At 37.0% G+C, this 26,704-nt stretch overlaps 1 protein-coding gene across 32 annotated transcripts in view; it reads left to right on the top strand.

The window, feature by feature from the left end:
* CLASP2 (cytoplasmic linker associated protein 2) overlaps positions 1 to 26,704 on the top strand; it is a 174,794-nt gene that overhangs the window by 11,861 nt on the left and 136,229 nt on the right. For 31 of the 32 annotated variants that reach the window (XM_070777343.1, XM_070777329.1, XM_070777327.1 and 28 more), the window contains exons 3-7: positions 8,564 to 8,667; positions 10,404 to 10,495; positions 11,712 to 11,787; positions 13,315 to 13,412; positions 18,213 to 18,283. In XM_070777343.1, coding sequence (XP_070633444.1) covers positions 8,564 to 8,667; positions 10,404 to 10,495; positions 11,712 to 11,787; positions 13,315 to 13,412; positions 18,213 to 18,283 — 441 coding nt within the window. Of the gene's footprint in view, positions 1 to 8,563; positions 8,668 to 10,403; positions 10,496 to 11,711; positions 11,788 to 13,314; positions 13,413 to 18,212; positions 18,284 to 24,556; positions 24,721 to 26,704 lie in introns of those variants that run through there. The other variant, XM_070777358.1, reaches the window with a different exon arrangement.

Raw genomic sequence — 26,704 nt, 5'->3', positions numbered from 1 at the left:
TATTTAAGAATAGCCTCAGATGTTTGTGATTTCTTTTATGGATTCAGTTAATGCCTCACAGTATACCATCATCCTTATTTTCAAATTATCTTTTGTCAGCTTCATGTTCAGTATACCACTCAATTCTGCCAATATATGCCTTTATTTTTACTGCCTCTCCTTTCAACGGAAGTATGTTAGTAACTGTCCCTATCTGTATTATTTCCTTTTTAATCAATCAGATCAGATCAGTCGCTCAGTTGTGTCTGACTCTTTGCGACCCCATGAATCGCAGCACGCCAGGCCTCCCTGTCCATCACCAACTCCCGGAGTTCACTCAGACTCACGTCCATCGAGTCAGTGATGCCATTCCAGCCATCTCATCCTCAGTCTTCCCCTTCTCCTCCTGCCCCCAATCCCTCCCAGCATCAGTCTTTTCCAATGAGTCAACTCTTCGCATGAGGTGGCCAAAGTACTGGAGTTTCAGCTTTAGCATCATTCCTTCCAAAGAAATCCCAGGGCTGATCTCCTTCAGAATGGACTGGTTGGATCTCCTTGCAGTCCAAGGGACTCTCAAGAGTCTTCTCCAACACCACAGTTCAAAAGTATCATTTCTTCGGCACTCAGCCTTCTTCACAGTCCAACTCTCACATCCATACATGACCACAGGAAAAACCATAGCCTTGACTAGACAAACCTTTGTTGGCAAAGTAATGTCTCTGCTTTTGAATATGCTATCTAGGTTGGTCATAACTTTCCTTCCAAAGAGTAAGCGTCTTTTAATTTCATGGCTGCAATCACCATCTGTAGTGATTTTGGAGCCCAGAAAAATAAAGTCTGACACTGTTTCCACTGTTTCCCCATCTATTTCCTATGAAGTGGTGGGACCGGATGCCATGATCTTCGTTTTCTGAATGTTGAGCTTAAAGCCAACTTTTTCACTCTCCACTTTCACTTTCATCAAGAGGCTTTTGAGTTCCTCTTCACTTTCTGCCATAAGGGTGGTGTCATCTGCATATCTGAGCTTATTGATATTTCTCCCAGCAATCTTGATTCCAGCTTGTGTTTCTTCCAGTCCAGCGTTTCTCATGATGTACTCTGCATATAAGTTAAATAAACAGGGTGACAGTATACAGCCTTGATGTACTCCTTTTCCTAGTTGGAACCAGTCTGTTATTCTATGTCCAGTTCTAACTGGTGCTTCCTGACCTGCACACAGATTTCTCAAGAGGCAGGTCAGGTGGTCTGGTATTCCCATCTCTTTCAGAATTTTCCACAGTTTATTGTGATCCACACAGTCAAAGGCTTTGGCATAGTCAATAAAGCAGAAATAGATGTTTTTCTGGAACTCTCTTGCTTTTTCCATGATCCAGCAGATGTTGGCAATTTGATCTCTGGTTCCTCTGCCTTTTCTAAAACCAGCTTGAACATCAGGAAGTTCACGGTTCACATATTGCTGAAGGCTGGCTTGGAGAATTTTGAGCATTACTTTACTAGCATGTGAGATGAGTGCAATTGTGCAGTAGTTTGAGCATTCTTTGGCATTGCCTTTCTTTGGGATTGGAATGAAAACTAATACCTGGTTCCAATTCAATCTTTGTATGAATTGCTTCTGAAAAGATGATTTTTGAAACTGTCAATCTCTTGGTTAAAATCCTATGATAGATGTTAACATGTGTTACTTGCTTATGTCTTATCTTAAAGTAATTTGAATTAACATTTAGGAAATTTTACATAAAAATTCATATTTGCAGCTTGTCTTGAAAATTGGCCAATGCAGCAACCCTGATCGTCTTTGCATTCCCACATACGAATGTCTATAGAAGCTCTGCTGTAGCTTCCTCTTTGGGTCACGAGCTTTCCAGCGCTTAAGTTCCTGCCATTTCCTCTTGTCTCCTCATAACTGGAATCTTGGTTATAATACACAGGTTGGAATACTGCAGTTCTTGGATCTGGTTCGTTTTTGGTGTTTCTGGCACCTCCTTGACTGTAGGCATCTGAATTTGTGACCCCTGCCCTACTAGTTTTGCAGACAATATTTCAGACTTCAGAGTAATTCTGGGTATTCCATATCTCACTTACTTCTCACACATAACCAGATGTAGTTTGATGTATGTACTGACTGCTGGAATTTAGGTACTGTGGAAATATTAGGACCAGAATCCTCATTTGTTGCCTCCCAGGACTATCCTGTTTTTAAAACTTACTTCTGATTTTGCTGTCCTTGGAGTTTCAGTCTTCTCAGCCCGTATGACTCTTCTCCACCTCAGCAGCCTTATTTATCTGTGATCGTCAGTAAATAGTGTCCACTTTTGTTAATCAAAAACTTGCTCACTCTTGTTAGTTCTGGCTTAACTTGTTTATGCCTCTGCTATGCTGTTTTTTCTTTTTCAAATCTTCTTTTCTCCAGGGTCCTTCCTTTCTCTTTTAATGATTTACTTCTGATTTTAGTATGTAGGGGTTTTTCAGATTAATCTCACCCAGTACTGAATTTTTCTTTACTTCATGATTCTATACCCTTAAAAATTAATTAATTACATTAAGTTGTTTTTGTTGGCTAGTGCTTTTTGTATATATTTTCCACATAACTACATAGTCTTATGTGTATAGCTTTTTATCTGTTAATCTCTTACTCTTTTTGTTTACCCCTATGCATTTACTGTTAGTGTTGTTTTCACTCTAAACCCTAAGTGTTCATTATTGTTCTTAGTGAAACGTGAGCTTGTTATTATTTCAGAGTCAGTGTGATGTAATAGGAATATTTAATCACAGTTTTGCTACCATTTATTGAATGCCTATTTTTTATCCATTTACTGGGCTTCTCTGCTTTACATAAATGAAAGATTATCCTCAAATAATTATTTCTAATTTGTGTGACAAATTACCTCTACAAGATAGGCTGTAGTGTATCTTTGTGCTCTTAGAGAAATATATTAGTAGACTAAGAATCCCAGAGTTGACTTGAAGAATCTGCCTGCAATGCAGGAGACCCGGAGTCTATCCCTGGGTTGGGAAGAGCCCCTCGAGAAGAGAATGACTACCCAGTCCACTATTCTTGCCTGGAGAATTCCACATCGAACATGACTAAGCAACTAACACTTTCTTGTTTTACTCCGTCTTAAATCTCAGCCAAACCATTTTAGAAGCCTTTCCTTGAAAGGAAATTGAATTCAGTTATGTTTTGGAGGTTTTTTTTTTTTTTGATAACATAACCTGTAACCTTGGATATATGTAACTTGATATGAGTGATACTGTTTTTCTTTTGATACACTTAGGTTATTAACTATTGTTACAGATATTTTTAATCTTTTTATAGTAATAGTGAAGTTTTAGGAAAATTGGGATCCATGGTCAGTTCTAGTACCAAAAAGAGTATGGACTCTATTAATGTAATTCATTAGTATATTTACATTTTCTTTGGTTACTAGATGTTTTATGGAAAAATTAAATGTTCAAACCTCCCCAAAACACAATTTAATTTAACACTGACCACCGGCCTTGGTTATTTTTTGTCTGTCCCCTCCCTGCCACTACCACCCTTGGTCATGCAGGTTGCAGGATCCTAGTTCCCCAACCGCGGATTGAACCTGGCCCCTTGGCAGTGAAAACAGGGAGTCCTAACTACTGGACTGCCAGGGAACTTTATGAAAACAAAATCCAGTAAAGATATTTAAAGATATTTACAAATCTTAAACAGATAAGTTTTAGTCCAAAATGATGTTGTAGAAAGTATTAGAGCAGTCAGGGTACATGGTCCTCAGATTTGCATCTTGTAAATGGTTTGCATCTTATAGAATGCTAAGAGAATAAAATAATACAGCTATGCTTCTGTGTTTATACTAACTAATAAAATATACTAACTCCTTTCATGTTTCACTGTCCAAATTCCAGTCTATGATAAATGTATTTATTTGTTTAACAAGTTCTTTTTGAGAGTTTACAGAGTGAAAAGCTCTGTTTTGGATTCCCAGTGATTATTGATTGCATATGTTGAATAATACATAATTTGGAGGTCATTATATACAGATCTGTCAGGAAGAGTGCTGACACTTCTGAATGCTCGTTATGGTCTTGGCACAGGTGCTTTTTACCAGTTTTACTTATTCTCTCACTCGCCATGTGAGGTATAGACCTGGATCCCTCCTTATTTTACAGACGAGAAAATCTTTGAACTAAGAGAAGTTTCCTATCTTACGTAAACAAATAACCAGTAGAGCTAGAAATAAATCTTGTTCTATTTGACTCCAAGAGTATATATATTAAAAAGGGATTCTAGTGCAAAATATTTATGAAATTTTGTTAATAGCTGTAAGTCTGCAGTTTATGTAGTGTGAAGTTTTTTGATTTTGTTGTTTATAAATTTTAGTTTTTAAATTGAAGTGAGCTCCTGTTTGGGTCAAATTTTTTTTTTTGACTGCAGTTTAGGAGATCTCAGATCTCCCACCAGGTATAAAACCCTGCAGTGGAAGCAAGCAGTCTTAACCACTGGACCACCAGGAAAGTCCCTTTATTTTCTCTTTGGAGTTAAACTCAACCACTCAGGAATGATGTGTCTATTTTTATTTTCCCATTATTGTCATGTGGTTGTTAATACACATACACACACACCACCTCAGGTACAAATAAATGGAATTAATTATGACGGTGACCTAGAAGATTACTTAAATCCTGGTTTTCACTACTTGCTACTTGTGTGACCTTGATCCAGGTACTTAAAATGCCTCTGGACCTTCTTCATCCAATGGACCTACTCTATTTCATAGGGTTGTTATGAGGATTAAATGAGATAATTCAGTGCTTCAGTTCAGTTCAGTCGCTCAGTCGTGTCAGACTCTTTGTGACCCCATGAACCGCAGCACTCCAGGCCTCCCTCTCCATCACCAACTCCCAGAGTCTACCCAAACTCGTGTCCATTGAGTCAGTAATGCCATCCAACCATCTCATCCTCTGTCATCTCTTTCTCCTCCTGCCCTCAATCTTTCACAGCGTCAGGATCTTTTCCAGTGAGTTAGCTCTTTGCATCAGGTGGCCAAAGTATTGGAGTTTCAACTTCAACATCAGTCCTTCCAAAGAGCACCCAGGACTGATCTCTTTTAGGATGGACTGGTTGGATCTCCTTGCAGTCCAAGGGACTCTCAAAAGTCTTCTCCAACACCGCAGTTAAAAAGCATCAATTCTTCGGCGCTCAGCTTTTTTTATAGTCCAACTCTCACATCCATACATGACTACTGGAAAAACCATAGCCTTGAATAGACAGACTTTGTTGTCTCTGCTTTTCAATATGCTATCTTGGTTGGTCATAACTTTCCTTCCAAGGAGTAAGCGTCTTTTAATTTCATGGCTATAGTCACCATCTGCAGTGATTTTGGAGCCCAAAATATAAAATCAGCCACTATTTCTACTGTTTCCCCATCTATTTGCCATGAAGTGATGGGACCAGATGCCATGATCTTCGTTTTCTGAATGTTGAGCTTTAAGCCAACTTTTTCACTCTCCACTTTCACTTTCATCAAGAGGCTTTTGAGTTCCTCTTCACTTTCTGCCATAAGGGTGGTGTCATCTGCATATCTGAGGTTATTGATATTTCTCCGGGCAATCTTGATTCCAGCTTGTGCTTCTTCCAGCCCAGCGTTTCTCATGATGTACTGTGTATATAAGTTAAAATAGCAGGGTGACGATATAAGCCTTGACGTTCTCCTTTTCCTATTTGGAACCAGTCTGTTGTTCTATGTCCAGTTCTAACTGTTGCTTCCTGACCTGCATACAGATTTCTCAAGAGGCAGGTCAGGTGGTCTGGTATTCCCATCTCTTTCAGAATTTTCCACAGTTTATTGTGATCCACACAGTCAAAGGCTTTGGCATAGTCAGTAAAGCAGAAATAGATGTTTTTCTGGAACTCTCTTGCTTTTTCGATGATCCAACAGATGTTGGCAATTTGATCTCTGGTTCCTCTGCCTTTTCTAAAACCAGCTTGAACATCTGGAAGTTCACAGTTCACATATTACTGAAGGCTGGCTTGGAGAATTTTGAGCATTACTTCACTAGTGTGTGAGATGAGTGCAATTGTGCGGTAGTTTGAGCATTCTTTGGCATTGCCTTTCTTTGGGATTGGAATGAAAACTGACCTTTTCCAATCCTGTGGCCTCTGCTGAGTTTTCCATATTTGCTGGGCATATTGAGTGCAGCACTTTCATAGCATCATCTTTTAGGATTTGAAATAGCTCAACTGAAATTCCGTCACCTCCACTAGCTTTGTTCGTAGGGATGCTTCCTAAGGCCCTCTTGACTTCACTTTCCAGGATGTCTGGCTCTAGGTGATTGATCACGCCATCGAGATTATCTGGGTCATGAAGATCTCTTTTGTACACTTCTTCTGTGTATTCTTGCCATCTCTTCTTAATATCTTCTGCTTCTGTTAGGTCCATACCATTTCTGTCCTTTATTGAGCCCATCTTTGCTTGAAATATTCCCTTGATATCTCCAATTTTCTTGAAGAGATCTCTAGTCTTTCCCATTCTGTTGTTTTCCTCTGTTTCTTTGCATTGATTGCTAAGGAAGGCTTTCTTATCTCTCCTTGCTATAGTACATAATAATATCTAACATTTATTAAATGTTTTGTTTTGTCTCTGTCTGTCCAAAGCTGTCAGAACCAGAGTCCCACAGTAGCCAATTCTGTAGATGTGGGAGAACTTCTCTAGTGTTAACAATATATGTCTAAGCAAGATGAGAAGGATTCGGACTTTGCTAGTGGCCCATTGTCTAGGACTGCCCTCCAAATACAGGGGACCCAGTTTCGATCCCTGGTCAGGGAACTAGATGCTACATGCAGCAACTAAAGATCCTGCATGCCACAGCTAAGACCCAGCAGAGCCAAATAAGTAAATAAGTTAAAAAAAATCAAAAAAAGATGAGAAGGATTTATATTGTTTCAACTGACAGATACTTCAGTTGCCTCATGGTTAGGGTTATGATTTTTATTATGGCAAAGATTTTGTTTCCTTAAATAATCATTTCCTTGATTAAGCTTAGGTATTTGGATGATCATTCCATTTTGCATGGTTGGCTTTTCATTTTCTTCCAAAAAGGATGTGTTTCTTCTTCCCTTAAATGTTGTTAATCATCATTATATCAATTCTGATTGTTACACTGTAGACAGTGTTACATTGTAGACTACGTTGGCATCACATTAGCTACACATTTAATTGTATGTCTGTAAATAACTAATTAGGCCTCAGCCTCTGTGGCCTCAGAGAAAGGAAGGCTGTAGCTGTAAGATCACAGTAAAAACAAAAGAAGTTAATATCTGTGCTTTTGAACCTGTAGGCTGATGGGAGCAGTAGGGGACCCATTTGATGTTTACCCAGTGTCCCTCACTTTCTGAGTTGTTTACATGTATCTCAGTAATCTGAGGTGAGTACTGCTCCAGACATTTATGGGTTGAGGAGATAAAGACAAAAAGATTAAGTAGTTTGGTCACACACCTGATATCACCACACTAAGTGATAGTGGTAACTTGCTGCTGCTGCTGCTGCTGCTGCTGAGTCGCTTCAGTCGTGTCCGACTCTGTGCGACCCATAGACGGCAGCCCACCAGGCTCCGCCGTCCCTGGGATTCTCTAGGCAAGGACACTGGAGTGGGTTGCCATTTCCTTCTCCAATGCATGAAAATGAAAAGTGAAAGTGAAGTCGCTCCATCATGTCTGACTCTTAGCAACCCTATAGACTGCAGCCTACCAGGCTCTTCCGTCCATGGGGTTTTCCAGGCAAGAGTACTGGAGTGGGGTGCCATTGCCTTCTCCAAATGGTAATTTAAGGGATTACAAAAATATAATTTTGACTATGAGGTGTTTTTACCCTATGGGCTGACTACAGCCCATAACTTCAGTTCTAGCCACCCTCCCATTTGCTCCTTCCCCACCCTCAATAGGTATGATTTCTTCACAGTGCTTTGTTGAGTTATAGTTATGGAAGCCTGTTCCATGAAAACTCTCCAGGAATGGACTCTAACCTGCCTTTCCAGCCGTCTTTCTTGGAATAGTGCCAGAGGCTTGGATATAGTAGAGAAGGACCTCAGTCTCATGGACCAGGCTTTTTTTTTTTGTCATTTGAGTAATACATTGTACATATAGAAGAATACATATCAAGCATGTACAATTTAAGGAATAATTGTAAAACCAACAACTGTCTATGCCCAGGTCAAAAAACTAGAACTCTTCCAGTTCCTTATAAGTGCTTTCCTGTAGACACCTCCCACTATTTACCAGAGGTGACTATTGTCATGACCTTGGGATAATCATTCCCTTGCTGCTCTGTAGCACTTAACCATCTATATGAATCTCTAGACAGAATAATAGTAAGTTTTGCCTGTTTTTTGAATATTATTAAGTGGATATCATACCGTGTGTATTCTTATGAAACTTTGCTTTTCAGTTATTTTTGATTGGAGTCACGGATAGAGAACTTGAAACAGTTTGCTTCATAACTTTTCATTATGGAAATAATTGATGTCTGTAGTTTTGTAAAGTACAGTTCATAAATGGAGATGAATTATAAATATTTATTCTTTTCTCTCCTCATTTCTCTAGTTATTGTAGCTTTAGTAGACAGAATGGGAGATGCCAAAGACAAGGTTCGAGATGAAGCTCAGACTCTGATACTGAAATTAATGGATCAGGTAGCACCACCTATGGTAAGCCTGCATTTTAAAGTTCAGATTCTGCTCATTGATGATTAACTAACAGTAAAGATAGGTGGTAATCACAGCAAGTCAATAAAGCCCCAGGGATGTGAAACTTAGAATTTTAAACAGTGAATTATTGCTAATGCTTTAAAGACATTGAAATTTTTAAAAAGTTGTCAGTATTTAACTGCTTGATTTTTTGGGTTTTCTTTTTCTTATTTTCTGCTCTTTAATGCTTTTTCAAAAAGCTAACTTACAGATTTCAGTGATTTGACAGTGTACTGATTATATTATTTGTTAGGATTTTCTGGTTTTCACTACCTGCAAATTATATTGGTGTTCAGTGAGGGTTATATGAGTTTCTGAAACCCTTACTGAGACAGGGAGAAAATTTTTATTGTAACAAGTGGTTGCTAGTTATATAAGGCATATGTTAGATGATAGTACCTGTGTTTTATGAATGTGGTAGAAAAAAATTGGTCTTATGGATGTATTTTGAAGGAGGAGTAAAGTGACATGTAAACAAATATTTAAAGAGTAGCTCACTTTTAGTGGGAAAAAAATCAGTTTACAAAATATACAATGATATTGTGTTACTTAAAATGCAATATAAGAATTGTATTATGTATATTTTATTTAAAAAATCTGGAGAATTGAGTTGTAAAAGTAGACTTCCTCTGTTTTTTTATACCCTAGAATATAAAGATATAAATATGTATATAAGTCCTTATTTATAACTTGGTGAGTATCCTTTGACACTTGCTTAGCAATTCGAATTTTAACTTGTTTTTGACATGCTATTACAATGAGTGCTATAAAGGGCATCCTTATGTCTTTGGACATAAACGTAAGTATAGAGAAGTGTTCTGACATGGTGTTAATAGGTCAGGTTATTCACATTTAAGACTTTTTTTTTTGTAAACTTGTAAGTTACTCTCCAGAAAATTTGGCAGAGAGAAATAATATTAGTAGAAATTGAATACAGAGTCCAGGGAGAATAGAGTCCAGGAAGAGGCATTTGTATGTATGTATGTGTGAAAGTTTGTGTATATGTGTGTATGTACACATTAGTCAATGGTAAGGGTGGTGTTTCTTAAATGTGGAGAAAAGACTGATTGGGACAGTTGGCTATATGTTTGGGAAAACAAAGCTCAATTCCTTCTTATAACAAACCCATGTAATTGTTTTCGATTGTATAGGTTTATCTATGCTTTTTCAAAAAGAAAAGATTACTGGGTGGGTAGCAATAGAATGATTTGCCCAAATGTGTTTCTGTATTTGGATCCAGTGTTAAGAGGAAAACAGCCTGAATTATAAAATGTTGAAAAAGCCTATTCCTTGTGACAGTCTGTACTAGTTGCTAGGCAACATTGGACCTTTTAAATGCTGACAGTACTCCGAGGCTTATAATGGTAGCATTGTTACTGAAGGTTTCTAAAGCTTAGAGAAATTTCTGTGTCCTTGGAAGTTCTAAGGTTTTTAGGTATTAGACACAGTTTTTCCAAGAATAATTGAAATCTAAAGTAAAAGATAGAAAATCGAAGTTAAAAATGTGATTAAGATATTAAAAATGGGTGAGAGCAGCATCAGTGCAAATTTGGCTTAGAAAAGCTTGCAGAGAAGTGAACAGTCCATGGGAAGGTTTAGCTGTCAGTAAGGCTGGTAGTACGGTCGAGAATAGATAAAAGATTATAACATGAGTAATTTAATTTTTTGTTATACATGTTTACTTTTCTTTCAAATAGTACATTTGGGAACAGTTGGCCTCTGGTTTTAAGCACAAGAATTTTCGATCTCGAGAAGGCGTGTGTCTGTGTCTTATTGAAACATTAAACATGTAAGTTTTATGATTATTGAAATATGTTTTTCATTTTTCTAGAAAAAACAATGTATCGATTTCACAAAGCACAAGGAAAGCTATAGAAATAATAGATTTTAAATAGTTGATAGTTGTTAATTGATCTCTGTCACCAGCATTTTTATCTTATTTGATAGCTTTATCTGCTAATTTTTTTGTGTGTAAGTGCTCTCTCATGTTGTTAATTAAAAATTACTAGTCACTGATAAGTTTCTCTTTTTCTCTTTCGTATGTTAGTGGTTGCCACCCGAAATGGATGGTCATATAACAAATATGCTGGTAGAACTTAGAATCTACTTCTGTTCTGGACCCAATTTGGAGTTTTCTTTAACTCTGTGGTATTTTAGCTGTTGTAGCCAATTTCCCCAGCCCCCTTTTGCCACTTGCCCTAGGCGTTCTAGAGCAGTGCAGGTGGTTACCAAAATCATGGACTGAGTAAAACCCCCCAGGTAATCAGACAGTGCAGCTGGCCACAGTATGCAGAGATCCGACAGCAGAGATGCCGCAGAGCTCCAGTCTGAGGAAATTGTAAACGAAAGCGTTTGTTCTCTTTCTGGATTAGTTTTTTCAAGTTCTGTGCAGCAAGATAGGTAGTGTGTAGGAGCTTTCAATTTTTCCTGTAGTGTTACTTCCTCTTCTCTAACTATACCTTTGTTTTATTTCTTTTACTCCTCTATGGTCCTTTCTGCCATCTAGAGCTTGTAAGTGCATTCAGTCCGCACAGCTTTTGTGGTTTTTGGCTCCCTTGTCGTTTGCTTTCAACCCATGACCTCATCAAAATATTAGTAAGCATAAATAAATATCTTTTAATTTACTTATTTTAGTGGAATGCCAATTTGTGTAAGACCCAGAGTCTTAAAAAAAAAATCAGTATTTTAATACAAAAGTTCAAATTTTCTGAGTGAGTGATAGGTTGCTAGGTTTAAGAGTGCCATTAGTTGAACATTTTGCTCCGTTGGATCATGTGTTGACAGTTTTCATTGTCGGTCATGATTATTAAAGTTTCCATATCTCACATTGTTTAGGATTAGTTTTTGCTTGTGTCTCATACTTTTCATGTTTGAATGATGTATGCTCATGCTCTCCACCATATTTGTCTTATTGAGACAGACAAGAAAAAAGTATAACAGTGTTTTGTTTACTATTTAATTAAAACCAAATTCTCTTTACTTTTTTTTTTTCAAATTATATTTAGTTTTGGGGCTCAGCCACTAGTCCTCAGCAAGTTGGTACCACATTTGTGTATCCTGTTTGGCGATTCCAACAGTCAGGTAAAATTTTATTTATATTCAAGCACTAAATTTACAGTCAGTTTTTTTGCCACCTCTTGTTTTCTAGTGCTCTTATTCCATGTTTAAAAAAGAAGAGAGGGTGAAGGGGAGTGGTAAAATCAAGATTCCACTTCATTTTTTTTTTTTTTCAAACTCCACCACATTTAGTTTTTAAGAACATGTTTTATTCACAACGTCACTTAAGTTAGTTAGCTGTTTGGCTAGTATTAAGGATAGATGGGACTTAAAGGATAATTCTTAAGTTAGAAAGATTGAGTAACAAAGAACCTGGACACCCTTCTGTAGTGTCCCTTCTATGAGCTAATTGTGAGGACACATTGTCAGCTTCCTTTTCATTCCTGCATTATTTTTGCAACAGTCATAACCCTGCTTGTGCCAGTGGTATATCACTTGCTGGAGATTTCATGCCCTGAGCCACAGATACTATAGACATAGTACAGGAATGTGCTCTGGAACTTGTCCCTTGTGGTGGGGTTGAATCTTGACTGTAACTCTTTTAGCACAGCTTGGGCATTTGGAATGACCCTGAGCTAGGTTTCCCTGCTTTTAGGCCCTTGTTCTTCCTGTAGAGGTTTGTAGAGAGTTCTCCTGTCTCTTTATTTCCCCTTCTGCAGTGAGCTGTGCAGAGGAACTAAGAGCTGTCTTCCACATTCCTGTGTTTAGGCCGTATTTATTTTTTCTTTTCATTGTGGTAAAATATTCAAAACATAAAATTTACCATTTCAGCCATTCTTAAGTGTAGAGTTGGTTCACTGGCAGTAAATACACTGGCATTGCTGTGCAGCCATCACCACCAGCCATCTGCAGAGCTTTTCCATCGTCCCAGCTGCCACACAGTGACTCCGCATTCCCCCAGTCCTGCAGCTCCTGGCAGCCATGTTTTACTTTCTCTCCCTATGAATTTGACCAGTCATCATGTGGAACCATGTGATATTTATCCTTTTGTATCTGGCATATTTCACTTAGCATACTGTCTTCAAGGTTCATCCATGTTGTAGCGTGTGTCAGAATTTCCTTCTTTTGCTTTCTAAGGCTAACTAATATACACCACATCTTGTTTATCTATTCATCCACAGATAGATATTTGGGTCGTTTCACCTTTTTGGCTATTGTGAATAATAATGCTGTGAACATTGGTGTATAATTTTCTGTTTGAGTTCAGGCCACGTTTCTAAAAGGCAGTTTTATTCCAAGAAAATGTTAACTGTGATAATGATTTGTATTATCACTTCTTTACACAATCTTATTACAAATAGAAGCTTTTGTAAAAGTCACATTTATTTAGATGCTTCTTAGATTTCTGTAAAACTTTTACAAGGTTTCTCTAGACATTTCTAGATAGGTCATCTGGGTTTTTATTAATGACCTAACGTAATCTCCCAGGGGTTTAAAGGCATTAAAACCAACTTGGAGCTTCAAGTTGGTCCGTGAATGTAATGTTATCTGGAGGTAAAGTATTTTATTGTATCTTGTATTTTTTTTTTTAAGTTCTGAATTATTTGGCAGGTTAGAGATGCTGCAATATTGGCTATGGTGGAGATTTATAGACATGTGGGAGAGAAAGTGAGAGTGGACCTTTATAAGAGAGGAATTCCCCCTGCTAGGTACGTATTACTAAATATATTTTTTTGTCACTGGTTTTAAAGGTTTTAATTTCATGTGCTTATTAGGTTTAATTTTCTGGACTGTCATCATATTCAAAATATATAAAAGGATACATAGGTCAGTTCAGGTCAGTCACTCAGTCATGTCCGAGTCTTTGTGACCACCCCCTGCAGCACGCCAGGCCTCCCGGTCCATCACCAACTCCCAGAGCTTGCTCAAACTCATGTCCATAGGGTCGGTGATGCCATCCAACCATCTCATCCTGTGTTGTCCCCTTCTCCTCCTGCCTTCAATCAGGGTCTTTTCAAATGAGTCAGCTCTTCACTGGCCAGAGCTTGGAGTTTCAGCTTCAGCATCAGTCCTTCCAGTGAATATTCAGGACTGATTTCCTTTAGGATGGAATGGTTGGATCTCCTTGCAGTCCAAGGGACTCTCAAGAATCTTCTCCAACACCACAGTTCAAAAGCATCAATTTTTGGCGCTCAGCTTTCTTTATAGTCTAATTCTCACATCCATACATGACCACTGGAAAAACCATAGCCTTGACTAGACAGACTTTGTTGGCAAAGTAATGTCTCTGCTTTTTAATGTGCTGTCTAGGTTGGTCATAACTTTCCTTCCAAGGAGTAAGCGTCTTTTAATTTCATGGCTGCAATCACCATCTGCAGTGATTTTGGAGACCCAAAAATAAAGTCAGCCAGTGTTTCCACTGTTTCCCCCTGCCCCCATCTATTTGCCATGAAGTGATGGGACCGGATGCCATGATCTTAGTTTTCTGAATGTTGAGCTTTAGGCCAACTTTTTCACTCTCCTATTTCACTTTCATTAAAAGGATCTTAATGAAAGTTCTTAATTTAACTAATTAAGGCTCTTAATTAGTTCTTCTTCACTTGTGGCCATAAGGGTGGTGTCATCTGCATATATGAGGTTATTGCTATTTCTCCCAGCAATCTTGATTCCAGCTTGTGCTTCAACCAGCCCAGCATTTCTCATGATGTACTCTGCATATAAGTTAAATAAGCAAGGTGATAATATATAGCCTTGACATACTCCTTTTCCTATTTGGAACCACTCTGTTGTTCCATGTCCAGTTCTAACTGTTGCTTCCTAACCTGCATACAGGTTTCTCAAGAGGCAGGTCAGGTGGTCTGCTATTCCCATCTCTTTCAGAATTTTCCAGTTTATTGTGATCCACACAGTCAAAAGGCTTTGACATAGTCAATAAAGCAGAAATAGATGTTTTTCTGGAACTCTCTTGCTTTTTCCATGATCCAGTGGATGTTGGCAATTTGATCTCTGGTTCCTCTGCCTTTTCTAAAACCAGCTTGAACATCTGGAAGTTCACGGTTCATGTATTGCTGAAGCCTAGCTTGGAGAATTTTGGGCATTACTCTGCTAGCCTGTGAGATGAGTGCAATTGTGTGGTAGTTTGAGCATTCTTTGGCATTGCCTTTCTTTGGGATTGGAATGAAAACTGACCTTTTCCAGTCCTGTGGCCACTGCTGAGTTTTCCAAATTTGCTGGCATATTGAGTGCAGCACTTTTGCAGCAGCATCCTTTAGGACTGAAATAGCTCTCTTCAATAAATAGTGATGTGAAAGTGGGATTTCCACATGTAGTAGAATAAAGTTTAACTTCTTCCTCATACCACATCCCAAAATTAACTCAAAATGCATCACAGAACTAAGTGTAAAATGTTAAAACTTACAGAGAATGCTAGGCAGTGGTTTCTTATATGTCACACCAAAAGGATAAGCAACCAAAGGAAAAAAATAAGATGCACTTCATCAAAATTAAAAACTTGTGCTTCAAGGGACATCATCAAGAAATCGAAAAAAAGACCCACATAATGGCAAAAATATTTACAAATAATACATCTCATAAAAAACATGTGTCCCAAGTATATGAAGAATATATAATAAAGAACTCTTAGAGCTCCACAGTAAAAGGACAGATGACCCAATTTTAAAAACAGGCAAAGGATTTGAATAGAAATTTTGTCAGAGAAGATACACAAGTGGCCAGTGAGCACGTGAAAAGGTACTCAGCATCATTAGCCATCAGAGAAATACAAGATGATACTACTAGGTTGGCTAAAATTAGAAGATAGACAATAACAAGTGTTGTTGAGGATGTAGGGCAATTAGAAGGCATTGTTGGTGGGAATGTAAAGTGGTATAGCCACTTTGGAAAACAGTCTGTAGTTCCTCAAAATGTTAAACAGAATTACCATATTATCCAGCAGTTCTACCCCCAGCTATATACACAAGAGATGTGAAAACATATCCACGCAAAAGCTTGTGCACAGATGTTCATAACAACATTGTGAACATTCATAATAGCTAAAAAGTCAAAATGTCTCATATCCCCACATGTCCGTAAGCTGATGGATAAACAATAGAATATATCTGTAAATGAACTACTACTTGGCCATGAACAGGGGTGACCGATATATATTATAACATAGATGAGCCTTGAAGACATTGTCAGTGAAAAAAGCCACCCATATTAGATGATTTCATTTATATGAAATGGCTAGACATGGCAAATCTGTAGAAAGGAAGCTAAATTAATGGTTGCATAGTTCTGAGAAAATTGGAGAGAGTGACTGCTAATGAGTATTGGGTGGTTTTTGGGATAATAATGACATCCTAAAATTGATTGTGTACATCTCTTAGCTTTATATTAAACGCCATTGAATTGTACACTTTAAAGGGGTGAATTGTGTGGCATGAATATTTTATCAGTAATTGGCTGATACACCAAAGAGATTATGTTCTGAGATACCTAATTCTCTCTTTCATGTTGTATTTGTGATTTTTTATTATGACTCTAAACTTATATATGGACTTCAGATAGAGTTTCTTTCCCAGTTCCATCCTAATGTTTTATTGGTCTCTATCCTTACCCTGAATCAGAACCTTCCAGAGCTTTACACATCTCTATCCTTTGGCCGTCTAAGTTGCTTTTGGATATTCCAGCCTCTATTGTATTTGCCTTCGGTTAAATTGCCTAATTTTTTTTCTTCCTGAATTACTTAAAAGATCCTAGTTTCTTCTGCCTACTCTTAGGTTGTTTCCTCCTTTTCCATCAGATTATGTAGCCTCCATTTTGAATAAGGTTGTTTTTCTAAATAGCTATATTATTTTATAATAGCCTTTTATTGTTTATTCCTATCTTTCTCCCTATTACTGTTATATTTGCTAGTATTTCCTCTTCCCATTAAAGCTGCCTGTATCTTCACTCTTTGCTGTTTCATCTGTCCCATGTCAATTCCTTACCAACCATCCTTTCTCTCAGAGCTTGCAGCCCTTAGTTTCCTCCTCCCATTTTGTTACTGAATAGTTGAGTGCTAATTTCATGCTCCTTAACATCTTGCTCTGACTTTTTCCCGAAGAGCTTTGTGGCCTGTATGGTCTTCATTCTGAACTCCTATCTTCCAGTTCCAATTTTCCCTACCTTGGCTCATCTTGTCCACATGTTGTCTGGGCAGCCTGTTTAATGTCTATTCAAGTCTCCGGAAGATAACTGTTCTGTAGGCTGAAGGGACTTGGTATCTTTTGACTGAAGTACTTTCAGATGTATGAATATTTGTTGAATTTAATGCTTTCAGATGTGTGACTCTGAGATGAGTTTAAGGTTTAGAAATCCTGTTATAATAAATTTCTAGAAGATTTTCAATTGAAAAAAAAAAAATTTCTAGACCAAACAGTATCTTCATCCTCAGTTTACAAGTAAAAGATGACAGAATGTGGACTAAGGCTTAACTAAAGTTTTAGAAGTGAAATTATGACAGAAACATTGATGTGAGAAAAACATTTGGCAGTTAAAGACCTACCTAGATCTCTAAGTCATAAATTGAAGAGTAAATCATAGCATGATATAATATTGAAAAATTTAAAAATAGTGCTGTCAGTGTGATCCCATTTTGACCCAAAGAAAATTCATATATATAAATATAAAGAATTGGAAAGCAGGCAATTGAATAAATTCTCTGGGTGGTGGGATTGTGGGTTTTTTCTTTGTTTCTATTTATGTTTCCTAATTTTCTTTTGTAATGAGTATATATTACTTTTTTAATAAAAAACACATTTTTAATTAGAAGTGATAACAGAAATGTAGAAAGTAATTATTCTGAATGTAAGAGTTAATAGAGTTGGTATTGAATTAAAATTCAACATGAGATTATCAGTGACATCAGCATTACTTTAATTTCTGACATTTTGTATTTCATTGTTTTTATGTTTAAGTTTCCTTAGTGTGATTTTTATGTACTTTAAAAAAATGTCTTGGTGACTGAGTGGATTCATTGTAAAGTTGGAACTAAAGTACTTTTGATGGGTTTGGAGAAATAATTTTATGATGAAACTATGAAACTGTCTTGTGTAAAAGTTATCTTTTTTTAAAAAGTGGAATTATAGTAGATGTACAGTAAGTTCTGGGTGTACAATATAACAGTTAACAATTTTTATATTCCATTTATGGTTATTCTGTTCCCTTTGTTGTACGATATATCCCTGTAACGTACTTATTTTATACATTGTAATCCCCTTCCTTTGAAAGTTACCTTTTTACAAATACACCTGTGAATGTGTAGAGTTCTACCTGTATTTGACTCCTCTTCTCTACCGAATAGATGGGTTTTGTGTCTGCTTTCAGTACGTGAGTTAATTATAAAAAGAGAGTTGTATACAACTAACTGAATCCCTGGGATTGTTTTTTCTCAGGGAAGTGGTGAAGGAAATTGTTTCTAATTGAAAGTGTATGTAAAATAAACAGAATTTATTCTTTATTCCCAGATTAGAAATGATACTTGCCAAATTTGATGAAGTGCAAAATTCAGGCGGTATGATTTTGAGTGCCTGCAAAGGTAAGAATAATTAAGTTAATCCAGATCTCAAACATTTCTGAGATTAGGTAGCAGAGTTTTAGATACTAAGATATGCCTTCAAGTCAACTATTATATCACTGATTCAGCAGATTTGACTTTGTGGGTTAAAACTTGGTTAGGATATAGTAACAAAGCCTTTATATTTCTTCTGATCATTACCTATCCTCTGACTCTTTTGGAATAAGTGAAAATTTAATAATGTGTTAATTGTGTAAAGTGGTATTATTCTTTAACCTTATTTTTGGTATCCTCTGTGTTGAAGATATGATGACCCCCTTGTCCTCTGTGTCCCTCTATGCATAAAATGTGTTTTTTACTCAACTTATTTTGTAATTGAAGTGTAGTTGATTTGCAGTGTTGTGTTGATTTCTGCAGTTACTCAGTTATACACATATACACGTTCTTCTTTATGTTCTTTTCCATTATGGTTTGTCTCAGGAGATTGAATATAGTTCCCTCTGCTATACAGCAGGCCCTTGTTGTTTATCCATTCTGTATATAATAGTTCTCAGCTGCTCACCCCAATTCCCAGTTTCCCTTCCCCTTGGCAACCACAAGTCTCTTCTCTATCTGTGGGCCCATCTCTGTTTCATAGATTGGTTCATTTGTTTTATATTTTAGATTCCACACATAAGTGATATCATATGGCGTTTGTCTTTCTAACTTAACTTCACGTAGTATGACCATCTCTAGTTTATCTGTATTACCACAAATGGCATTATTTCATCCTTTCTATGGCTGAGTCATGCTCCATTGGGTATCTGAGCCACATCTTTTTTATCCATTTATCTGTCAGTGGACATTTAATGATTGCCATTCTGACTGGTGTGAGGTGGTACCTCATTGTAGTTATGATTTACATTTCTCTAATAATTAGTGATGTTAAACACCTTTTCTTGTGCCTGTTGGCCATCTGTGTGTCTTCTTTGGAGTATTATATAATTAGGTCTCTGCCCACTTTTCATTTAGCTTATTGGGGTTTTTGTTGTTGTTGAGTTGTATGAGCTGTTTGTATATTTTGGCTGTTGGTATAATTAAGCCCTTGTCAATTGCATCGTTTACAAATATCTTCTCCCATTCCATAGGTTGTGTTTTGGGTTGTTTTTGTTGTTGTTGTTTTAATGGTTTCCTTTCCTGTGCAAAAGCTTATAAGTTTGAATAGGTCCCATTTGCTTATTTTTGTTTTTATTTCTATTGCCTTGAGAGACTGACCTAAGAAAACATTGGTATGATTTATGTTAGAGAATGTTATGCCTATGATAGCAGAGTAATTGTTTTATGTAACTGATTTTTAGTAGAAATTGTAGGGTTGATTACTCTGTTACACCTGTGTTTAGACTATCAGTGATGATACCAGTGAAGAAACACAGACATAGGAACTTCACCAGTATAATCATTTTTGGCTTCTTAATTAGAATGAGACCTCCTTGGATTCAAGGAGGCTTGGTGTTGGTATCTAGCATTTATTTGATTTTGTGGTTGCTCTTCTTTTTTGTAAGGTTTGCTAAATTGTGTTTCATCTTACTGGGTAGCATTTACCTTTAGTCCTTAAGTGTTAATTAACTGTATATGTGAATAATATAGTCTATTTCCAAAGATAGTATAGGTAGTTTTTTCACCTAGGAAAATAGGTTTATTTTATAAAGATAGTATGCTTAGCTTAATAATGTATATGATACTGGAGAAAAAATTTGTTGTATGAATTGTTATAGTCAGGTGACAGGAAGACTAGTTACTAATATAATTTAGTTATTTTTCTCCAGATTAAACCAAGACTTAAGTATTCTTGCCTGGAGAATTCCATGGACAGAGGAGCCTGGTGGACTATAGTCCATGGGGTCTCAGTGAGTCGGACACGAGTGAAGTGACTTAGCATGCAAGCCTTGTTGTATTGCATTCAGGCAGATGTAGTAAGAGTTTAGTGTTAAGAAGATTGTGTCCACCCTAATCTAAACTTAGTTGCAGGAGCATAAGTTGATTTTAGCACCACCAGTCCTCACCCTGATTGCCAGCTGTTTCTCGATCTTCCTCTCTGAATAGAAGGTGTTTTAAGTACTTTGTTCTTATTTTTCCAGCAGTTACCTCTGTCCATCTCCATACAAACCAGAAAGAGCAAAAAAGATGGCGAATTGTTAAAATTCCTTGAATTAAGGAATTGTGTTTTTGTACCATGTACAGTGCATTCTCATTTGTGTATTCCAGACTGTGTAGTCACAACTCTTAAGAAAAATACAATGCATACTATAAATTTAAGATATTTATTATTTGATTGTGATTTATTTTGAAAGTATTGCCCTTCTTGTATTTTGTGAGGTTATTTTTGTTACCTTCAAAAGATAGAAGGTTTTTTTGTTTCTTGTTCTTTTAGCTCTCATTTCTTTTTCTTTTGATGATCTCTCCATAAACAGGGAGATTTAGGGTTAGTACCTGACATTTATGTCTCTTGGAAAGAAATCTTCAGGAATCCTTTTGTTTTGGAGATTATAATCTGCATATTGAAAGTAAAGTCAAATGTGAACGTTAAAAATCTATAATATATATACTGGTGTGTAAAAATTGGTCAGGATGATTTTGATGATGGTATTGTACTATCATTGAAAAATACTGTAACAGCTTTGTTATTAAGAGGCTAAAAGAGGAAAGCCCATTTATCATGTTGGCAGGTCCCAGGGCCCAAGCCTCTCTCCCCCCTTGTCTTTATTCTGTCTCAGTGATCTAATCCAGCCCAAAGGCTTTACATGGTAACTATTTGCTGATGACTCCAAGTGTGTAGTTCTAGCCCTCATTTATCTCTCTGTGTTCTACATCTCAGAGCCTGTCACCTTGATGTGGCCTTTCCCTTTGGATGCCTGATAGGTATCTCGGGCTTAACAGGTCCAAAAATTAAAGCCTGTTCTCTTCCTTTCCCTCAAATCTGTTCTTTCCCCAGTTTACCCATTTCAGTCAATGGCACCACCATCAACTCAAGCTAAAAACTTTCCTGATTAGAATTATTAATAATTTGCATTGATCTCCCATTCTAACTAGTCATTTCTCCCTCTGAAATCCTAATATGTGTCAAGTTTGCTAATTTTTTTCACATCTCCACTGCTAAAACCCTTCTATAAATCTCCTTTAGCTTTTACCTGCAACCTACTGCAATAGGTTTTAGTTCTGTGTTTGACCCCTGAAATCTGCTTTCTACCAGAATTGAGAATGGTCTTCTTAAAATGTAAATGGATTTTGTCACAAGAGTGAAGAAGACAGTTAAAGTTTCAGCCTAGACAAACCTACATTCTAGGGACAGAGAGATCATAAGTAAGTAAACACATGGATATCCAGAGTGATTGCAGTTGGTAATGAAAGAAAATACAACTACTCCTTGTCTAATGAATTTACTGAAATTAATTTAAATTATTCCTTAAAATCCTCGCTGCTAAGTAAAAAAGCCATTAAATGAATAATTTCCTAATTTTTCCTAACATTATAGTATATTTCATCCCAACCCAAGATGCCTGAATAATTTTCACAGGTAGAAAAATATGTCAATTGAGCACTGAAAACCAGTTTTATTAACTGGCAAGTTGAAGAAGGAAACAGCAACCCATTCCAGTATTGCCTACAGAGAATCCCATGGACAGAGGAACCTGGCAGACTACAGTCCATGGGGTGGCAAAGAAGTCAGACATGAGTTAGTGACTAATCAACAATAGCAAATAAGATTATACCTAAAATAATGTAGTGAACGTTTATTTGACTCCATTTTTTTATTTCTGCACAATTTTCAATCCTTTGTTGGGTCATTGTTACTGTTCACTCAAACTAAAACTTGAAAATAAAGTTACAGACAGGAAAGCATTTAAGTCAGAATAAAGGCTCAACATGGAAATCTGTAGAAGTAGTTCATGCACACAACAGAATGAAGAGCTATTAAAGATATCACCTCTTCTCTCTTTCACTTGGTGTACATATGCAAAACAAATTATTGTGAGTTCAGCCAAACCTGGTATTTAATTTGGATTTGTTTCATCTGATGTTCTGTGACTAGAAAACTGTTACGAGAAGTAAAAACTTTTAGTGTGTCTTTGCCTAAAACTATAATAATGAAATACCATACTTCTTATATTGATTTAGGTTGTTTAGGGATGAAAAAGTGATCTTATTATGTATAAACAAACAAAAACCAACCCAGAGGATTTGTTGTAAAAGTGGTATAAGTGTCTAAGAGCCACTGTAGTTTAAAATCTGTCATCTGCACAGTCATTAAGTGAAGTAAATAGGGTATGGAGATGTTAACTCAGTGATGCCACATTAGACAGAAGGGTGAGCAAGCCTCTCTGAGCATTGACATATTTGAATTGAGACCTGATAAAGGAGAATGAGTTGGTCATTGGATACATGGTGGTAAAAAAACGCTTTGGGCAGAGAAAGTGTGTCTGTAAAGGCTGAGAGGTGGACAATATCTTCATATATATGAAGAACGGAGTGGAGGAGGCCAGGGCTGACTAGAACCTAGTGCGGAAAGGGCTAGGTTGGAGGCCAGAGCGTCTGTGAGAGCTAATTGGAAATGTAAACAGCAACCACGATATGAGGGTCTTGTAGGCCTTAGGAGGAGTCTTGATAGGCTTCTGGGAATAAGAAGGATTTTAGGCTGGAGAAGCTTGTGGTAAGTGGTAGTGATATGACCTCAAACTACCTTATATACGTTTATTGTTTGGGAAAATTGTCTATTTTATTTCCTCTTCCATCTACCTCTTCTCTCCTAAAGCACGTCCTAATGCATAACCTTACATCTCATGCTTTTGGCTCTGATTTCTTTCATGCTTGCCATATCTGTACCCTTTTAAGTTTTGTTTGAACTCTTTGACTTGATTTTCTAGAGCATTAGTTCAGCACACTCAAGAACACAAAATAAATTCTATTATCAGAGATTTGAGTGTGTTGTATAATTTAGGAATAGTGAGAAATGCATGGTTTTTTTTTTTTTTTTTTTGTCTTGAGGGTATTTCAAGTCTGACTTTAATTCTCATTATAGAGTAAGTTAGGCAGAATCCTTAAGTGCAGTGGAATTAACTGCTATTAGAAGGAAACTGGACTTAAAATTAATCAAATCATGGCTGAAAGAAGGCAACAGCAGCCCTGTAGGAAGGAAAAGACTGAAACTTGCAGGCGCCCTGTGATTATGGCTGGGTCTGGTGTCATCATGGAGCTTTCTAGACAGGCTCCTACGCTCACCGAGATGTAAACACGGACGTGTTGGTGGCTGTGACTGCAAGTCTTTTTCTTTTTTTTTTTTAACTGAAAAAACTCCACATAATCCTGATTTGTCACGTGTGTGTGTAGGACCGAATGCAGTCTTGGCGTGTAATCATTGTAAGATATCTCCCAGCTTCTCTTTTTGAAAACAGTTGTAGGAAAATAATTGTTTTAGAAGGTTGGCAATAAAATAAAGCATAGAAACTAGGCTTTGAAATTACCTTGGTATTTGGCTATACGAGGCAATAAGGTAACTGGCAGTCTAGTTGATAACATACCCTTTGGCAAAAGCAAAGCAGCCCTTTCCTTAGGTTGAGTGAAAAACGTGTCTGTCTGTGACCAGGAGCCCCAGGGCCTTCTCGGAGCTTGGCAGTGTGCTGATGGCTGTGCAGCGGGGATGGAGGGTGCTCCAGGTCCCCGCAGCTGCGCACTGGCTGGGTCCTGTCTCCACCAGAAGCAAGCTTTGTTCCGTGTGGCCCTGCTGTCCGCACACAGAGCAGCCTTTGATGGGCTGCCTTTGACGTGATTTGTTTACGGCAGCCAGAAATGCTTCCTGCATAATGAGAGCAGTTAATCATGGAAACTGGGCTATTCCTGTTTGTGTGCTTCTAGCAGTCTCCGTTGTAAATATTAAAAGGTAATGACAAAAGGATGAAAACCTCTAAAAAAGGCACAAATCAGTTAATCCATCAGATCATGTGATTGCTACTGATTACATGGATATCTTTAGGGAAGCAGAAAATGATTGTTGAACACATGCCTTGTGTTTTGATGACTGCATTAAAAGTCCCTCAGTGGGATGGCATTTATTGGCTCCCAGAGCTTTTCTTACATTAAATTTCAGGCAGGCAGCACAAGGAGAAATACCACAACCTGTATCTAACCTCTTACATGCAGTTAAAGAATAATCTTGATCAAGCTCTGCAAGGCTCTGCTAAAGAGACGAGGGTTTTCAGCAAGACCCCAGACTTTTATTTTGAAGTGGAGTAGCAGCTGTTGGCTATTGCGGTGCAGAGCTGCAGCGCGGCCTGGGTCACACCGTGCTCCGGGTGTCTGCAGGGTGTCTGCAGGCTGCAGGCCGAGCCCAGTGGCGCAGGCACCGAGCTGCATTTGTTTGTTGTGCTGTTTGACCTCTTGGTTTGAGAGAGCTCCCTGGACCATCTGAATGGCTATGGGAGATGGTGAGTAAGGTTTATTTTTCTTCTTTTGCTTGTGCTGCACACTTCCTTTTAAAGTGACGATCATTTGCTGTATAAGAGATGCATTTCCCCCTAAAGAACGAAGGGCACTGTGTGTGTGTGTGCACACCGCTTGTATGTGCATATATACACGTGTGTGCACTTGTCATTGGTGTCTTTTTCTACTTGATATGTCTGTATGGAATCTGGCAAATACGACAGTTTACCTTGCATCTTACCAAGCAAACCCTCAGTCTTCGGTGGTGGATATAAAGGGATATTGAAAGAAACATGGAAAATATGCAGAAGCTTTGAAGAGAGAACATGGCCTTTGAAAGAATGACAGATTTGACAGAGTTACCTAGCTTGACAAAATTGCTGTTGTATTTGACAACAAGTAGAATTCTATAGTGATTAAGTAGATAAAGAGGCAAAATGGCTTGCCGTAGACACTGTTTTAATTGATGTGCTTGTTATTTGTCAATATCTCTAGTAGGTAGTTCTCTAGAAAATATTTAGTCCTTTACAAATTCTATACAATATAGTTTGATTAAAAAAAATCGATTTTGCCAGTATTTTATTGTGATAAGAATAATTTTTAAAATGTATTTTTATAGTGCTGTCTAGTTTTCCAAAGCACAGGAGTGTACTTATTGTCCATTAACTCCTCAGGTACAAATAAATGAAGTGTGAAGAGGATTTTGGTTTTTCCATTTCACAGCTTAGGAAACTAAGGCTTGTTGAGATTATAAATCCCAGATTCAGGGACAGAGCAAACCAGAATCAAATCTAGAGCCTCAAGTGTGCCTTTGGTATTGGCCTTCATAACATTTAGTACTTCCGGTTTTTTTTCTTCATTATTAAACCTTTTGTTAAGATGCTTAGAGGTATATATACTTTATAATCGCATGAGCACCAGAGATGTGTACAAAGGGGAATTGAGGTTACTTCAGAAGTGTTTCATGTGTTTTTTACTACGTTCTTAAGGAAGGTTGGTCTGTATTTGGAAGTTTTTTTAATAGTTTCAGCCTTCTTTTATGACTATTTAATGACTTCTGTCTAAGGAGTTTGTCCCTTTGGGATGCTGAGGAATAGAGTGCAAACTTATGTTAAAAAAATCATATTGGTTAACAGTCATTTAAATAACTATATATATGTTAATGGAATATGGTAGTAAATCTGATTTTGCATATTGTTATAGTTTATTTCAAGAATTTATCTAACTTTTATATGTCCTTATAGAAATAAACAACAATGTAATTTTAACTTCCAGTTTGTAAGGCAAAAGCCATTAAAATTAATGAATTAAGTTCTCATATACTTAAAGGCATTGCCAGATATATTTGATTGTTATTTTTAAACCTTATTTTCTAAGGAGCTCTAAATGTTGCATTTTATTTGGACTGTATCCAGATTTTATTTCCTTCTTAAACATTATAGGTTCAGTAGCTATCAGTGTATATTTACTTACTTTTTCTTTTTTCAATAATATTAAATCCATTCAGACTGTTTAAGAATGTGTTGATTTTTTTAAAAAATCAAAGTAACAACCTCTTATAAAGCTCAGAAAATAACCTTCCCACATATTCTCTTCCTCTTTAAAATGAAAATACTTTTATTGGATTTTAGTGATAAAGTAATACATCTTTATTAAAAAATTAAAAATCTAAGCAGTAACAGGTCATCTTGGGGTTTATAGTTCTTAAGAGTTTCATATGTACTCCTCTGTATATTAGTCTCTCTCACCGGTAGTATACATGTATCATACTAGTATCTTGAGAATACATACAGCACTGGTTTATGCTATTCCTTATGTATTTTGGGTTTTATTCTTTAATAAGCTAGTATCTTCTCTCTTTCAAAAATCAAATAATGTAAATAAAGAACCACCTTTCAACCACCTCCAAACCCCTAAGCCTAGAGATAAGCAGAGAGGAACACTTTTATTAGTATGGAGTTTGTTTTTTCATACCTTTTACTCTGCCTT

Source organism: Bos indicus, chromosome 22 (assembly GCF_029378745.1).
Source record: "Bos indicus isolate NIAB-ARS_2022 breed Sahiwal x Tharparkar chromosome 22, NIAB-ARS_B.indTharparkar_mat_pri_1.0, whole genome shotgun sequence".
In the NCBI taxonomy this organism is placed as follows: domain Eukaryota; kingdom Metazoa; phylum Chordata; class Mammalia; order Artiodactyla; family Bovidae; genus Bos; species Bos indicus.
The sequence above is the reverse complement of the archived record's forward strand: the minus strand, read 5'-3'. Positions and strand labels throughout refer to the sequence as shown.